The 16567-nt window shown below is 43.4% G+C and overlaps 3 protein-coding genes across 6 annotated transcripts; 2 read left to right on the top strand and 1 right to left on the bottom strand.

Annotated features, from left to right (window-relative positions):
• Window positions 1-248: 248 nt before the first annotated feature.
• Window positions 249-2353, bottom strand: LOC120696920 (DNA-directed RNA polymerases I and III subunit RPAC2-like). 2 transcript variants are annotated; one of them, XM_039979972.1, is made up of 4 exons: window positions 2215-2353; window positions 2006-2118; window positions 903-979; window positions 249-610 (listed from the first exon to the last, which is right to left on the bottom strand). In XM_039979972.1, the coding sequence occupies exons 2-4, from the start codon at window positions 2104-2106 to the stop codon at window positions 462-464; spliced, it is 327 nt and encodes a 108-aa protein (XP_039835906.1). In that variant the 5' UTR covers window positions 2107-2118; window positions 2215-2353; the 3' UTR covers window positions 249-461. The 2 variants fall into 2 exon arrangements, with proteins under 2 accessions (XP_039835906.1, XP_039835905.1); XM_039979971.1 differs by having other exon boundaries at window positions 265-610; window positions 2006-2114; window positions 2215-2337.
• Window positions 2354-2401: 48 nt separating this feature from the next.
• On the top strand, window positions 2402-7970 carry LOC120696918 (tRNA pseudouridine synthase A-like). Of its 2 annotated transcripts, XM_039979969.1 has the most exons (11): window positions 2402-2762; window positions 3478-3534; window positions 3873-3950; window positions 4154-4207; window positions 4937-5019; window positions 5229-5328; window positions 5414-5476; window positions 5988-6266; window positions 6769-6829; window positions 6921-7088; window positions 7619-7970. In XM_039979969.1, the coding sequence occupies exons 1-10, from the start codon at window positions 2466-2468 to the stop codon at window positions 7019-7021; spliced, it is 1173 nt and encodes a 390-aa protein (XP_039835903.1). In that variant the 5' UTR covers window positions 2402-2465; the 3' UTR covers window positions 7022-7088; window positions 7619-7970. The 2 variants fall into 2 exon arrangements, with proteins under 2 accessions (XP_039835903.1, XP_039835904.1); XM_039979970.1 differs by lacking the exon at window positions 3478-3534 and having other exon boundaries at window positions 2404-2762.
• Window positions 7971-12936: 4966 nt separating this feature from the next.
• LOC120696921 (amino acid permease 6-like) lies at window positions 12937-15794 on the top strand. Of its 2 annotated transcripts, XM_039979975.1 has the most exons (5): window positions 12937-13078; window positions 13119-13202; window positions 13333-13660; window positions 14370-14955; window positions 15116-15794. In XM_039979975.1, the coding sequence occupies exons 2-5, from the start codon at window positions 13139-13141 to the stop codon at window positions 15557-15559; spliced, it is 1422 nt and encodes a 473-aa protein (XP_039835909.1). In that variant the 5' UTR covers window positions 12937-13078; window positions 13119-13138; the 3' UTR covers window positions 15560-15794. The 2 variants fall into 2 exon arrangements, with proteins under 2 accessions (XP_039835909.1, XP_039835907.1); XM_039979973.1 differs by having other exon boundaries at window positions 12958-13202.
• Window positions 15795-16567: the final 773 nt, after the last annotated feature.

Here is a 16567-nt window from a genome sequence, read left to right on the forward strand (position 1 = left end):
TGTGAAACGCCTAGGAGCGCCTAGGAACGAGTACTCCCGACTAGGCGCTAGGCAATGAGTCAGCGCCTAGATTCCGCCTAGCGCCTAGCTGAACTTTGTATGTGCTAAAATTAAGCTGAAGATGCTTCTTGTGAAAGAAAATATATTTTCTACACATTTATTGCAACAAGTGATTCTGATATGGCACAAATTGAATGCATGAAACTTCCAATTAGCTGTACTCAGAACAGCACATATAGAAATTATGGTGACTGCACTTGAATATTTTTTGCTCCAAACAAGATCAAGTGCCATATATTGACCAAGAAATCTGAAGTCACAATGCCAAGAATCCAGCCAATGACATTTCACACTTTGGGTTTAAGGACTACATCCCATATTACTAGACTAGTTTATAACTCAGTTGCACAATTAAACATTTGCGCATTTCTGCCATCTGGCTAACAATCATCAAGAACCTTCTACTTTTTGTTCAAATCAATGTCCATGGCGTCTGCTGGTTTGTTCCCCCGGAAATCAGCCACTGCAGTGTCAAACGTCCCCCTTATATGCTGGCACATCACCATCAGGTCCTGCAACGAATCTTTCAGAACATCCTTGGCTGGATCTCCTGCCAACATATCCATCAACATACACATCAGGAAAGGATCAATTGTTTTAGCTCAGGGCAACGTACTATTTGTATTGCAGACAGCAGGAACCAGATAACCTCTTGACATTTAGTATCGGTTATTACTACTGACCAGATGGCAAATACAACAAAAATGTGTATATTAAGTAAAAGGCATGTTATTTCTAATTCTTAAACTTCATGCAAGATATGTTAGAAAGGAATTCTGTAACATACGCTTCAGCTCAATTCAATGTAGATTAATTACTATGAAAAGGGAATTTGGGAGTACCTGTAGTCTGAACCCTTATGTTAACTCTGTTTTCAGAAGGATGGGGGATGCTATATCCACAAAATGCCACCCTTGGGCTGTAACATTGCAGAAATATATATAATGAGACTGCATTTACAGAATGCAACCACTTGAGAAGTTTGGCCCAAAAGCATACGAGTTGATAAAAATAGAGTTGATTACGGAAATTATAAATTCATCATCTGAACCAGTCCAATATATAGTTCACATGATCTGAACCATGATTCTTAATGGTTGGACAAATACAACCAACATTTCTTAGGAGTTCCAGATATTGTCATCAAATCAACAAAAAAAATACTGAATTGTTGCATTCTAACTGTAAGACATTATCAGCTAACATCTTTCACCAGCAGAATGCACTTAACTATGAAAACGCACAAATTTCCATAAGCAATAAGATATTCGCCTTGGTAGTCATCTCAAAACAACATCATTGCACGCTAAAGATGACATTGCATGCCAAAGCATGGTCAAACAACTTTAAACATTGGGATCAACAAAAATGCCAGCTTGTCTGCATATTCTCCATAAATAAAATAGAACCACAGGAGTGCAGACAGCTATCCTAATAACTGAACGTGCTTTAACAATAGAAGAACTAATGTCAAGTGGAGATTTCAATTTGACTCCAGGCTTGTAATGCAAGTTCTGGTTCTAGATGTAGTTGGTTTCAATCCACGTTAAGCCAACATAAAGAACTGTAAAGAAAACAGGCAAGTTCTCCTGCTGGGCTAACAGAAAAATGAGGGGTCTGAATAGTTTTTGTTTTCCTCCCTGAATGGCATCCCCATAGTTGCAACCATATCCAAACCCCCAATCGCTCTAGTTTAGCAACTTACCAACCAGATTGCAATGCATGAAACTGAAAACCCTAGTGTCACTGTCCCCAATTCATCATCATAAGACCAATTCAACGTCATTTTCCACTGCGTCCTCTAATAGTCGAGACCAGACTGTGTGGAAGTGCACTAAAGCTATCTAACCGGTGGATGAGTGCCAATTCGCACATTTACCATCAAACGTAAGAAATAAAACTTCTGATGGGATCAAGAAAGGGGAGAGGAGAAACTGTAACTCACTCCTGGTTGAGAACGAATCTGACGGAGTTGGCGAGGGTGTGGTCCTCCTCCATGATGGAGAACGCCGATGCACTCGAATCCTTCAGCGACCCGTGCTCCATGGTTGCTCCTGCCTTCAAGAAAAATGCCCGCATTCAACATATTCTCCACCAAGACAATGAACCGGACTCCGAAGAAAACCAAGAGAGCAGGACTTCTCACGGTTCTACCTGGCTCTGAAGCAGAGAGGGGACGAGGCGAAGGCGCGGGCGGAGCCGCAGGCGAGTTCGGCGGCGGGAGGCGGCGTCGCTGTGAGGTGTCCTCGAAAGAGGAGGAAGGGGGGCGATTCCCTCCGTATTTATGCGACGAAAAGACACATTTGCCCTCCGTATTAGTAGATTTTACCCTTTGCCCCCTCAAATCACCTTTGACTCGCAGACCCCTCCCAAAACCATCGCCTCCAACCCATGCCGCAATCGCCATGAGCACCAGCAACCCCGCCGCCGCCTCAACCAAGCGCCCCTGTGACCCCTCCCACGCCGACCCCACGCCGCCGGCCAAGCTCCAGCGATCCTCCGACCCACCGGACCCCGCGCCGGCCGGGAACCCAGACGGTGCCACCGACGGCGGCGAGAAGACGGGAGTGGATAGCGAGGCGATGGCCGGTGCACGGAACCCTCGGGCGCAGCGGTACCTGGTTGCGGTGGAGTACGTCGGCACCCGCTTCTCCGGCTCCCAGCAGCAGCCCAACCAGCGGACCGTAGTCGGCGTTCTCGAGGTGAGGGCCCTTGCTTCTAGAATGAGGTGCGAGATCAGAGTGATAACCGAAGATGGGTAGTGTAGTGCAAATGCAATTCCGGAATAACTGTTGTTGAAATGCCGAGGCCCGAGTGCCCTTGGAGATTCCCCCGAGGTTGATAGGATAACACTGCAGGGACGAAGGTCAACTTCTGGTCTGAAGTTGCTTGCTAATAGGATGTGCAGTAGCCGCCTTGTTTGGATAACATTGGAGGAATTGGGTCAAATAGACATGCCAAAAACCAATATTTGGGTTTGGCTCAAAGGGAAGGAAATTTCATTCTACTGCCACCTTCCACTATCTCCAGGGCACTAGAGAGCCTTGTGTGTTATCAATAAAACTTGTTTCAGAGATATGTTAGGATCAGCGCTCCTGTTTTTCTTTTTTCTTCGCCTGTCCTTTGTACATTGGCCTACAAACCAGTAAGTCTTCTCTGTATGATCTAACATGGTACTAGAGTGGAGATATTAGTGCCTAATGTTGCCACTACCAATCTCTTAACATTGTAGCAACAAGTCTTCTCTATGTTCCTTTATATCATCATCTGCAAAATAGTTAATCATACTTACTTTCAGAACCACTGCCTCTTCCTCATCTATTTCAGTATTTCTATAGCGTTTGTTTAGCAATAGGAGCTCAAGAGTGGATGTTAGATGTAGTTAACAGTTTATCCTTTTCCCATCTATTATTTCAGGAGGCATTTCAAAAATTCATTGGGCAGCCAGTTTCGATATTCTGTTCTAGCCGAACGGTATGAGAACTTGCTTTAATACAATTTTTTAAAAAGTTTGTCTTCTAGTTCAGTATGTGTCTTTATAGCAATATGTTGTGTTTCTGAACTGTTTGAATACACATTTTTTTTTGCGACAACAATAAATTTAGCAGGCTTTATATATCAATTCCTTAGTGCCATATCTACCTTGCTGCTCACATTGAGTTTATTAGATTGTTGCTGTAGTATTATGATCTGATTAGCATATGTTCCAATGATTAGTGACATATAGTTTTCTACAGTACTTTCTTCTTGTACTGGTTATATACTTCTCTGGATATATATTTTTATGTGTTGGATGACATTTGTTTTTTCAGGATGCAGGTGTTCACGCTTTATCAAATGTTTGCCATGTTGATGTGGAGCGGATAAGTAAAAGGAAGCCTGGTGAAGTGGTCTGTACACAAAATTTATTACTTCCTCTGTCCCTAAATATAAGGCGCGCGCACATATTAACTGCTGTGCTGTCAGATTACGACCTTAATGTTTACCAAAAACCTTAAAAAATGTGCTTTATCATCTAAATAGGAAAATGTTTTCAAGAACAGCGGCACCTCTTTTAACCTCTACCTGCTGACAAGCCCTTCCATATCTGCAGTTAACACCTCATGAGCCTGGAGTTGTAAAACGTGCTGTGAACCACTTTCTACAGGTAGGTTTTGGACTAAATGAAGCTGTAGTTCTATTTACTCATGGAAAACAGGGAGCGAATTTTACTATCCACAACACACGTTTTTTATAATACGTTTGATTCTGACATCAAAATTATTACAACACTGTAGGCGACATCATTATTTTCGAAATTTCTTTTGTTGATTTGGTATACTCTAGTAGAAGTTGGGTTGTACAATTACATCGTTTTTTTTTCAAGGGAAGCTAATTTCACCATTTGGTTGCACATGATATATTGACATTATACATTACGTGGAATGAGGGGTAGAGGTTTTCTTTTTTTTTCATGAAAAAGAGGGGTAGAGGTAGACCTAAACTGACGTGGGATGAGTCGGTTATGAGAGACCTTAAGGATTGGAATATCTCTAAAGAGATAGCTTTGGATAGGAGCGCTTGGAGACTAGCTATCAATGTGCCTGAACTTTGAACTTATTTCTTTCGGGTTTCATCTCTAGCCTACCCCAACTTGCTTGGGAAAAAAGGCTATGTTGTTGTTGTTGTATACATTACCTTCAATGTTCATCACACTGAAATTTTATTTTCATTTGGTTGAAAGGTCTGTGTTAGTTGAATAAATATAAATTTGTTTAAGTTTTCTTGACAAAAAAAGTTTGCTGGTTTAATTTTATTTTACTAGGCTTTCATATTTATTAATAACTGGTCTCCTGCTATTGATATTCATCTTTGGTCAACTTTTTTGTCCTTGCAGAGGAATGAAGGTGACATAATGGTGACTGATGTTTGCTGTGTTGCACAAGATTTTCATGCTAGATACAAAGCTCTAGAGCGCACGTATGTGGCAGAGTATACAATACAATCTGAACTTGCTTAAAATTAATCTTGTTCTGTACCTATTTGAGTCTTATGTCCAGTATTTGGAAAGGGTTGCGTCTATAAGGGTGGTTACATGCTATGTACTAAAACATAAGAGCTAAGCTAGGTGACTCGCCTTCTTAAATTGTGAAAATGCTTACAGCACTGTTTTACTCATTTTCATGAAGATATCACTATCGTTTGCTTTCTGGTCCTGCGTCAACATCAGTATTCGAGAAAAGCTCTGCTTGGCACATATCTGAGGATTTGGATATTCAGGCAATGAAGGTGAAGCCTGTTGCCATATATTATGTGTTTGACTGTTTGTTGATGTAAATTCTGCTGATGGTTTACTGATGGTGGTCTTGTTCAGAAAGCATGCAGCATACTTGTTGGGCATCATGATTTCAGTTCGTTTCGTGCAGCTGGATGTCAGGTGATATTATCCTTCTTAACTATTGTGAGCACATTGTGTTATCTTTCTATAAATTGCATGGAGTTAGTAAAGAAGTGTGTGTTAGGCGCAGGCATGTTGTATGTATTGGGTTTGTACCTAGGACTTAGGAGACACCCCACAGTAGGTACATTTCACTTTTCCACTGCATTACTGCAACCACATTGATAAACTGTATGGACCTTTCAGAATGCAAAGTTGCAAACTACACTTTATTAAATTTTCCTTTACAAATAAAGTTGCTTTTAAATTACGTAATTTATCTTTGCCTTTTTGTTGTTGCAACTCAAAGGACAAACAAAGTTTTTAAAAAGCAATAGACGCTAGGCAGCCTATGGGGTAGTGGCTAGGTGCAATTGGCAGTTAGGCAGGCTAGGTGACTGCTTTTTAAACAGTGTAAAAGAATAAAAAATCTTACTTTCTCAAATGTTCTCTTTGGTTAAAACACTGTGTTTGCTTGTCATTGATCCTTTGTTAGCAATACTGCTTGCAGGCAAACTCACCAATGAGAACTCTGGATGAACTTACTGTTACAGAAGTATTCCCTTTCATGTTTTTTCCTTCAAGCATAGAACGATCAGAGATGGAATTGTCAGATGGGTCTCTTGTTTATTCGAGGACACTAGCCTTGGAATCATCTGAGAAAGAATCTGATGGTTCCTGTTCTAGCAGTGGGAAATCAGAAACTGAGAACAGAAAAGAATTTGGATCAAGATTAAGGCACCACTGCTTTGTTGTTACTGCAAGGGCACGATCTTTTCTTTACCATCAGGTTAATTTGTTTTCCTTGATGTTTGTGATTTTCGGCGTTGATTAAGAACAAATCTTGTATGATTAGTACCACTTGTATTGGATGATAAGTTATTTGCATTTGGTAGCAAAGGTGCAACGTTGTGTTGATTTTCCTCCTTCAGCATTGCTGAGATGCATTGTGTTCGATGCAGATACTAAAGTTACTAAATATCTAGCTATTAGATAAATGGTCAATTGTAATATAATCTCTCTGCTATCTTCTAGTAACTGGGAAATCATCAGGTTGTGTCTCAAGGTTACCATGTCTCCCTCAATAGCTGATAACATAATATTTGTATTTAAGGACCTTTAAGCATTGATGAATATATTGATATCACTTGTACCATTGACACTGGCAGCTCACACCCTTACTAATGGTTACTATGTTGTTACTTGATTATCAGGCTAACAGCTGGAATGAAATCTGCACACTGTATCATTTTGTTATTTGGTTTAGTTTTCTTGTGTCATATTCAATGCAGGTAAGGTTGATGGTCGGTCTTCTAAAATCTGTTGGGACGGGCGATCTAACAACTGCAGATGGTCTGGTCTTATGTTCTTCAACACCAAGTGCCTTTTTTTGCTTTTGTGATTCATGGACGATGCATTTAAGTGAATATTACCTTTGATGCAGTTGAGAGAATTTTGAATGCAAAGACGGTGACAGTTGCACCTCCTATGGCACCTGCTTGTGGTCTGTACCTTGCTAACGTGAAATACGACCTGAGCGTTTGAAGACAAATTTTATCACATGGCTTCTGTTGCTGTGCCTCCAAGTTTTGTCAGCTGTCGGCTATCTAAGGTATGCCTGAATCCATCTTTTACGAGTACTACACATGGATGACTCCAACCTCCAAGCCTCTGTGTAGGGCAAATAAGCAACCCAAATATGGCATCTAATATAAGCTTTAGCCTGATGAAGTATTGTTTACTTGACACACTATGCTGGGACCTGCGGGGTACTGTCCAGTCTGATGAGGAATTGTATGCATCTACTCACCAAAGCTGTTTTTATTGTCTGATTTTTGCATTGAAATTTGCATGTCCATCGGAAACGTAGACTAGTTTTCTCTGCAAACTAAATAGCTTACTTCATTTTAAGTTAATTAAGTTCAGCTTTCCTGTCTTTCAAGTTCAGTTTGTTTCACTTGTTTACTTTGGGGTTGACATTGTGGTGTTAGACTGATAATTGGAAATTTTATCGCCTGGTTTCCTCCTGACTGTCTGGTTGATATAAAAGTAGTCAAAATATGCGCTACTAATAATGGTGGCTTAAAAATTACCGCGTGTTGAGCACGCATAAAAATTTATACATTTTATTCCTCTCTCCAGGGTCAGGCTCTTGAATCATCATGAACCGAAAAGCAACATACGGAAAAGGACCTGCTTTATTCTCGTCAGTTTTTGCTATGTATGCAGATGATCGGGTGTTTACGTTTTGTGGACATGCTTTAGAAGGCTAAAGTGTTCCATACATCTGCGCGTTTTGAGACGCAACACAGCTTAGCCAATAACATGCCCCGATAATTCCTATTTTCTGATGCACTATTTGTAAAATTCGAGATGATGGTAGAGGTAATTGCCACAGCTGACCTTTCAGTTCCTTATTCTGATGTATTCCCCAAATAATATATGGGCGCCCCTTGGTGGCTTGGTCCTATGTAATTTGTTGTCAATACTCAAAGAAGCTTGCCCAGAAAAGAGAGCACACTGGCAGGCCCCAGCGAGGCTTGTCAAGGCACCCATGAGGAGCGGTGATGTCTGCCATCTTCGCCGAGCCCGTGCTTTGGGGAGACAAGGCATGGCGTGGCGTGAGTCAATCAGGTTGCTTTCCGCCATTTTCTCCCCGAGCTCGATCGCTCTTTGCTTTCGGGGGCGACAAGGCACGGTGCAAGTATGTCAGGTTCCTTTCCGTATCATCAGGAGATTGCGATCCGTGTAGCTGCCACGTCGGCTAGCTCATTGCCGCCTGTGCATTTTTCGTCGGTGGCCTGCATTGGTTGGCCCGGGCGAGCTGCCACTTGGACCTGGCTTCTTAATGCCCTAGTTACCCTGTATTTAAGTTGCTGCAACTGCAAGTTTTACGAGTAAATTCAGAGATGCATCATCGTGCATAAAACCATGACTCATGCTTGAGTCATCTAATATAAAGTCAGTATGAAGACATTTCATGTTCTGGAGAGAAAAAGGGAATTAAAGCCCATAAAGCATGAGAGCTGAGAAAGAGGTAAAGAGGCTCGAGGGAGGCCGGAAGAGCCCTAGTTAGTTGACAGGTGGTGCTTCTTGAGAAAGAAACCAAGAGGACAAAGTGCAGCAGTGGTTGAGTGGGCTAATAATAATTTGCTAGATGCAATGCATTATTGTATCATAACGCGTATCGTCGATTCATGATACCACTCACTAATTTAGAGATGGAATGGAGCATTGTGGATGCCGTCATGCGTGAGATGCATGGAGAAGTTACGTTTCTGCCAGGGGCGGAGCCACCACTAGGGCGAGCCCGGGCGGCCGCCCTAGGTCCCCTTGGCCGAGCAGTAGAGGATATCATCAGACCTCAGTTTTCCACGCCGTCGGGAAGGAAGCAAATCGCGGCGGCGCCTGCCAGAAGCGAGGACGACGCTGAAATTTGAGAGGAAGACAGGCAACCGCGCACTGGGCCGAGACTTGGTGGCGCGTTGTACTGTTCCGCCCTAGGTTATTTGTCAGGCTGGCTTCGCCACTGGTTTCTGCTCATCCGACCATTATTCGCAATTTCTTCAAACCTCGGCCTCATCTCCCCTACAAAACGAACCATATAACCAAGAGAAACCATGAACGTCCTCATGGGAGAATGAGTGAGCTTGCGGCATTTCCAGCAGAGCATGGGCTAGACTACTGCAGACTGCATCCATATCCATGGCAATTATCAGCTCGTCTCAACTGAAAACGTCACCGAAGTAGCCAAGCCGAGTGAGGAGTGCCTTGACGTCTGTGCTCACCGACGCAAGTGGCCGGTAAAAACACAATCGCGGCCAGACGCACGCTGTCCAATCGAGAGGAGGGCGAAAGAGATACGGATAAAATAAAGGAGCACGAATCTTCAGACGAGATCAGAGTGGGCCGACCGCGTCTCCCATTGGCGCATCCCAGGGCCCCCCCACACCCGTCAAAGCACCTACCTGTCTGTCTGATACTCTCTCTACTGCTACTGACTTTTCTTGCAAAGTCTTTGCAGATACTAATATATATTTGCAAAGCACTAACCTGACTGAAGCTCTACTGATAGTGGACCAGATGAGCAGAGAATTCTCTTGCTTGAAAAGTCTTGCATTTTTTTTGAAAAAACCCAGTCTTCCTAATATAAATAAGTTTATTTCCCACACAACCAGAGAGAAGAAATAAGATGATAAAGAACAGACAGTAGACTGCTGATTATATTGATCCTGATTTTTCAAAAATAATATAAGTGGACCATAGTCAACTCCACTATGACTCTGGTTTCGTAACCCAAATCTTTTATGTTGTCTCTAGAAAATCGATATGATGTGAGTGCATATGGTAGTTTATTGCAAATATATTATAAATTTGAAATCCTCCAATGAATAAGATGGACAAGAACAGAGACTAGACTGCTGATTGATCCTGAGTTTTCAACTATACAAATGGACCACATCTAGAGTAGTGTCAAGTCCACAATGACTCTAGTTTTTTAAAATCTATATATGTTTATGTTGTGTTTAGCAAAGTGATGTGATGTGAGTGTACATGATAGTCTGTAGATCACTAATAGGCGTCGCTCAAAAATAAACATATGGCAGTGGAGGGCCTGCCACAAAAGGGTGTTTGTTCCAATAGGTATCCAGCGCGGACTGCACCCAACTATGCCTCGCATCTCCCTTTCTCCATGTACCCTTCAAGGCCTTCATTGATTTGAGGCTAACCATCATTGACTAACTAGAGATAACTAAATGGATAGTTTGGGATGAGAGTGGTAATTTTGATTTTTTTTAAAACAATTTGTATATGCTATGTGCATTTTCTTTGGTTTGCACAAAACTGATTCCCTAGGTGAGCGATCGAGGAATTCTGAAAAAAAATAACATTAGTCGTTTAGGCAGTCACCATAAATATATTTCTTTACTACAATTTAGTGGGCTACTACAAACAAGTTTACAGGAAGTATATTTAGCTATCTTTTCCAGTGCAGACTCCTAAGCTCTAAAGGCTTGAGTTAATTACAGATTTGATCATACACCTAAATGATTTTCAGAGACTAATAAATCGTCTGGCTTATATATGGGGCGAAAGAAGAGAAGTTGATTACAAGATAGTGATAAGGTTGTAAGCTGAACCATGCAAATCTACGTGGTTAACTTAAATAGTTTCCTTGTCAGTTATGCACTCATGCTAAGAACTGATTCTTTTTAGTGCTGATTTCTAAAATGTCATGTCAATTTTCTTTAATTATTAGCCAGATATATTCTTTTCTATAGCTGTGTTGCCTAACCCTTGACTTGAGCTTGAAGCCTTTGCCTAACTCTCTGTTAATATCATTTTCTCGATGATAATTAAAATGCATTTAACACATATATACACTAGAATTCCTATACATTTTCCTGTAATTCAGGCTATGAAAAACCCAATTATTACGTTCTGCAAAGATGTCATAATTCCTAATGATTCAATTGCTGCCCCCTTGTCCCAGATAGTGCCTTGCTTAGTGGACCGCACATAGGTCATGTCATAAGCTTTCTTTCCCTGACAGGATCATTCTTGTACAAATCCTCAGATTGATACGAATAATAGGCTTCTTTCTGCAAACAAATTCTCTCAGTACCTCTCTTTTATGATATATAATATCAGATTCCCTAGTATCTCTCCAAAGAGTTTTTTTTTGGGTGAGGATCTCTCCAAAGAGTTAGTGATGCAGGAATCTTCCCCTCTTTATGTTAGGTTATTATATACATGCTGTTGCTACTCCATGATAAATAGATTCTGTCCATATATACATTATTTTATATATGATGCGCCGTGAAAGATTAGCTAGTCCTAGTTCGCTTATTTATCAATGCAGTTGTTATAGTTGGGTGCTTATGAAGATAAGATATGTTTAAGCACACATGCATGTGTTGTAGTTAATAATATACTTGTAACCCTTAAAGCTGTCGCATGACACAAAAGCTACGTAATATGTTTATTTGTGAGAAGCAAGCATAAACAAAATCATCGTTGTGTTTTATTGAGCAATAATAGCAACCTTGAAGTTACAAATATCTATATGTAACTATTGTGCATCATATACCACTCAAAAAAAAAATAGTGCAACATATATATAGAAACAGCAAACAAGCTATAGCCTGCAGGACATATTATCTTGCAACATGCAATTTCTGTGACGTGCCAAACATATTTGTTGTTTCTCTGTGCCAAATAGAGGATAAAAAGGATATTACAAAAATAATTGAAAGGAAACTTTGCTTTGGTTTTCAAGTTGTACATCCCATAGGCTTGATAGCGATGAATAAATCCTTGATTTCGAAACTGAATTTATTTTACACACCTTTCGCAGAGGGCTTATTATTTTATTTTATTTCTTTGCATACCCCGAATAGGCAACCTGCACGTTGTTTTCCACCGGAATCCACCCATTTTTTAATAAACTTGTAGAAATAAAAAGAATCCCTTTCTAAAAGGGATAAATGTATCTCCTTTAAGTATTGTGCGCATCATGTTTCCTTATATATTTTGTGCCTACATATGCAATCCTCAAAAATAAAAATTGAATTGATCCGCGCGCTCCACATAAGTCTGAGATCCCTAAACTTTGCCTTACCTTTGTTTCGACGGAAAAAAATTCTGCATGATGATAAGTTAGGCAATGTTTGCAGTACACCCACTATTGTTCGTTTTAAATGCAACCTAGGATCAGAGCAGAGCACCTAGCTAGCTACTAGATAGTTTCCCCCCATATTCTATTGTTACATCAAATTAGTGATGAGGTGTGTGGACTCACAGTCACAGTAGGCAATGAATGAATACCATTTTTAACAAAGACGTGGGCACGCCATTATTTTGATGCTGCGGAAACATACAGCATGGCTAAACTTGCAAACAGATAGTAGCTAGAAGGAAGCACGCAACAAGGTGATCGATGATCCACACCCACATCTGTCGATCCTCTTTCGGAAAGAAAACCATAAAAAACTTGAGCATCTAGTAGCTAGCTAATAGCTAGTTATCTTTCGGATCGGAGCTCATAAGAAGAAACTAGCACGTACTTGCCTACACGTTCATCAGTTGAGGGAGTTGTGCGTAGTGTTCTATCTAGTAGATGAGCAAAACAGAGAGAGTAGAGAGCAAAGAGGACGTACAAAATGCTCCCCATCCGTCATTGCAGATAGATGCATCATGCATGATGCAAACAGCTGCATGCTCTCCAGCGCAGCTGAGACGCGCGACTTGCATTGTGTGGCTCATAACTTGTATGTACTCATCATAATTGAGGCAATCCAGATGGATCAACCAATAATTAAAGCCGGTCGATCGATCCATCGATGGAGACTGCAGGCACCCCCAAATAAATAATTTTACCTTTCGCTGATTATTAGTCGCTGCTTTATCTTTCTATTTTTCATCACTACTGTTTCGTGAGGCTAGCTATAGCTCGGATTGGTGGTGGTGGCCTATATATATCCATATCTGGTGGCTCGTGCCTCGGCACGCACTCAACTCGATCACTCGCCGTTAGTTCCTTCTCACCCGTGTAGCTAGCTAGCTACAAAAACAAAACTGAGAGAGGGAGTCATCAGAGAGATCGATCGTCGAAGAAGCTGGGAGCAGGTGGGGAAGAGAGATAGCTAGAGATCGAGAATAATGGAGAGGAGAACGGCGGTGGTGGTGTACGATGCTGAATCCGGCGACGATCATGAGAGGCAAGGTATGCTGTTGTTGTTCGTTCTTGTTCATCAGTTTCGTCGTAACGGCGGCCAAGCTTTAATTCTGTGATGATCACCATGCATCTATCTGGATCGAAGCAACTTGTTAATGGCCAAGGTTGGTTCCTGCAGGGACGGTGTGGACGGCGACGTCGCACATCGTGGCGGCGGTGGTGGGCTCCGGCGTGCTGGCGCTGGCGTGGACGGTGGCGCAGCTGGGGTGGGTGGTGGGGCCCCTCGTGCTGGTGGGCTTCTCCTGCGTCACCTACTACACGTCGGCGATGCTGGCCGACTGCTACCGGTACCCGGACCCCGTCGGCGGCGCCGTCAACCGCGAGTACATCGACGCCGTGCGCTGCTACCTCGGCCGCAAGAACGTGCTCCTGTGCGGCTGCGCGCAGTACGTCAACCTCTGGGGCACGCTCGTCGGATACACCATCACCGCCAGCACAAGCATGATGTATGTGTGTGATCAGTCTCTGCAGCACACTTCCATCCACCATTTTTTGTATTTAATTTTCAGTCTTCCATTATCTGTCATCATATTCATCCATGCATGTCTCTTTATTTGGTATGGTAGGAGTACATGCATTACGTATATATTCTTGTACTAAGAATTCATCCCATCTCAGAGAAGTAGTAGATCGAAGCAGCTTGTACTAGCAGCTAGCTTGTCCGATCCATTCCATGGTGCGCTAGCTCTAGCTCACTCACTTGGATCCCCATCACCTGGCTGCTGGAAGCAACCAGTAGGGGTGGGGACAGCGGACCGGAAAGGTGGCGGCCGGGATACATGGCTTTCAGTTTCACCGCCCCTGAAACCAGGGCGACGTACACTCCGTTAGTTGCAACGACCGGCTCCCATGGAGATGATCGATCTTGACGATCGAGCTGTTTCGCCGATGCATGCGGCACGCATGAGAGAACGGACCATGCGTCACGGCTCCGATCGATCCCCTGATGGCACGTATCCGGTGTGATGAGTGACATGCATGTCCACTAGCCAAGTTTGTTACGAGTGTGCCACGGTCATGCATCATGGTGTTGTTTGTCCAAACTACAATTCTTGTAACCAAACTCCAATTCTTGTAACCTCCTGTGTAGCATCGCAGTAACTAACTAAGTAGTAACCAATTTAAATTCCACACTTGTTTTCTGCATGCATGCAGCGCGGTGAAGCGCGTCAACTGCTTCCACCGGGCGGGGGGCTTGGGCGGCGCCGGCGACTGCAACCCCTCCGGGAGCACCTACATGGTGGTGTTCGGCCTCTTCCAGCTCCTGCTCTCGCAGCTGCCCAGCCTCCACAACATCGCCTGGCTCTCCGTCGTCGCCGTCGCCACCTCCCTGGGCTACTCCTTCATCAGCCTCGGCCTCTGCGCCGCCAAGTGGGCCTCCCACGGCCACGTCCGGGGCACCCTCGCCGGCGCCGCCGTCCACGCGCCGCGGGACAAGGCCTTCAACGTCCTCCTCGCGCTCGGCAACATCGCCTTCTCCTACACCTTCGCCGACGTGCTCATCGAGATCCAGGACACGCTGCGCGCGCCGCCCGCCGAGAACAAGACCATGAAGCGCGCCTCCTTCTGCGGCCTTGGCATCACCACCGTCTTCTACCTCCTGCTCGGCTGCACCGGCTACGCCGCCTTCGGCAACGACGCGCCCGGCAACATCCTCACCGGATACGCTTTCTACGAGCCATTCTGGCTCGTCGACATCGCCAACATCTGCGTCATAGTCCACCTCATCGGCGCCTACCAGGTGACCTCTCTCCTCTCTCTGCATATGTCAGCTTCACACACACACACACACACACACACACACACACACACACACACACACACACACACACACACACACACACACACACACACACACACACACACACACACACACTGATTGTCTGATTGCGCAAATGCAGGTGTTCGCGCAGCCCATCTTCGCGCGGCTGGAGAGCTGCGTGGCGTGCCGCTGGCCGGACGCCAAGTTCATCAACGCCACCTACTACGTGCGCGTGCCGTGCCTCCGGTCGTCGTCGCCGCCGACCACCGTGGCCGTGGCGCCGCTCAAGCTCGTGCTCCGCACCATCCTCATCATGTTCACCACGCTGGTGGCGATGCTGCTGCCCTTCTTCAACGCCGTGCTGGGGCTCATCGGCGCGCTGGGGTTCTGGCCGCTCTCCGTCTACTTCCCCGTCAGCATGCACGTCGCCAGGCTCAAGATCCGCCGCGGCGAGCTCCGGTGGTGGATGCTGCAGGCCATGAGCTTCGTCTGCCTCCTCATCTCCGTCGCCGCCAGCATCGGGTCCGTGCAGGACATCGTGCACAACCTCAAGGCCGCCGCGCCCTTCAAGACTTCCGACTGATCGATTAATAATCTTTAATGAATTAATTAACTCTCTTGTTAATTAATTTGTTAACTGTGTTTGTTTTTCCCCCCTCTCCTTTTCGGCAAATCTGGTTGATCAAGTAGAGATCGATCGAGTTTCTTGCTGCTGATTTGGACTTTGGAGTAGAAGTATATATATGTAATGTAACCCTGCTTATTATATATGGAGCATTGCAAGAAAAAAAATAACTATTTGCCAAAAGTTTTCACCATCTTCTACCTCCAAGAATTATTACGATGGAAAAATAATTAACTAATCCAGATAAAGTATTCCTGCTTGATTGTGAAAAGCATTAAATTGCCTCATGTACTTGCACTACCATAAAAAGCATTGAGTAGTGCCAGACACTAGTTGCGTCATGAACAGCTCTGGCTGATTCTCAAGAAATTGGATGCCAGACAAAGTTAGGCCCTGTTTACATCTTTACCCGTAAACTCTGTAAACGCAAAAAAAACGTCACATTGAATATTTTGACACATGTATGGAGTAATAAATGAAGTCTATTTACAAAACTTTTTGCATGGATGGGCTGTAAATCGCGAGATGAATCTAATGAGCCTACTTAACCCACGATTTGCAACAGTGATGCTACAGTAACTATCCACTAATTATGGATTAATTAGTATCATTAGATTCGTCTCGCAATTTACAACCCATCTGTGTAAAAAGTTTTGTAAATAGACTTCATTTAGTACTTCAAATTAGTAAGATTCTGTCGCAAATTTTTTTTGCGTTCTATCTAAACACGGCCTTAGCACAATTCTTATTTTATTTAGCACAATACATGTGTGCCAAATAAAGGTGCTGCATGATGATGATGAAGTGCTAAAGCAGTTTTATTTTGATGATGATGATGTGCCTGCCAACTCCAGTGCATACAGGTTCTCACAGCCAACACCATTCATATTTTATTTTATTTTATTAAAATAAGAGAGTACATATACATTGTACTGCTCTCTGTCGCGTTTAGGATTCATCTCTTTA

Source organism: Panicum virgatum, chromosome 3K, assembly GCF_016808335.1.
Source record: "Panicum virgatum strain AP13 chromosome 3K, P.virgatum_v5, whole genome shotgun sequence".
Classification (NCBI taxonomy): Eukaryota; Viridiplantae; Streptophyta; class Magnoliopsida; order Poales; family Poaceae; genus Panicum; species Panicum virgatum.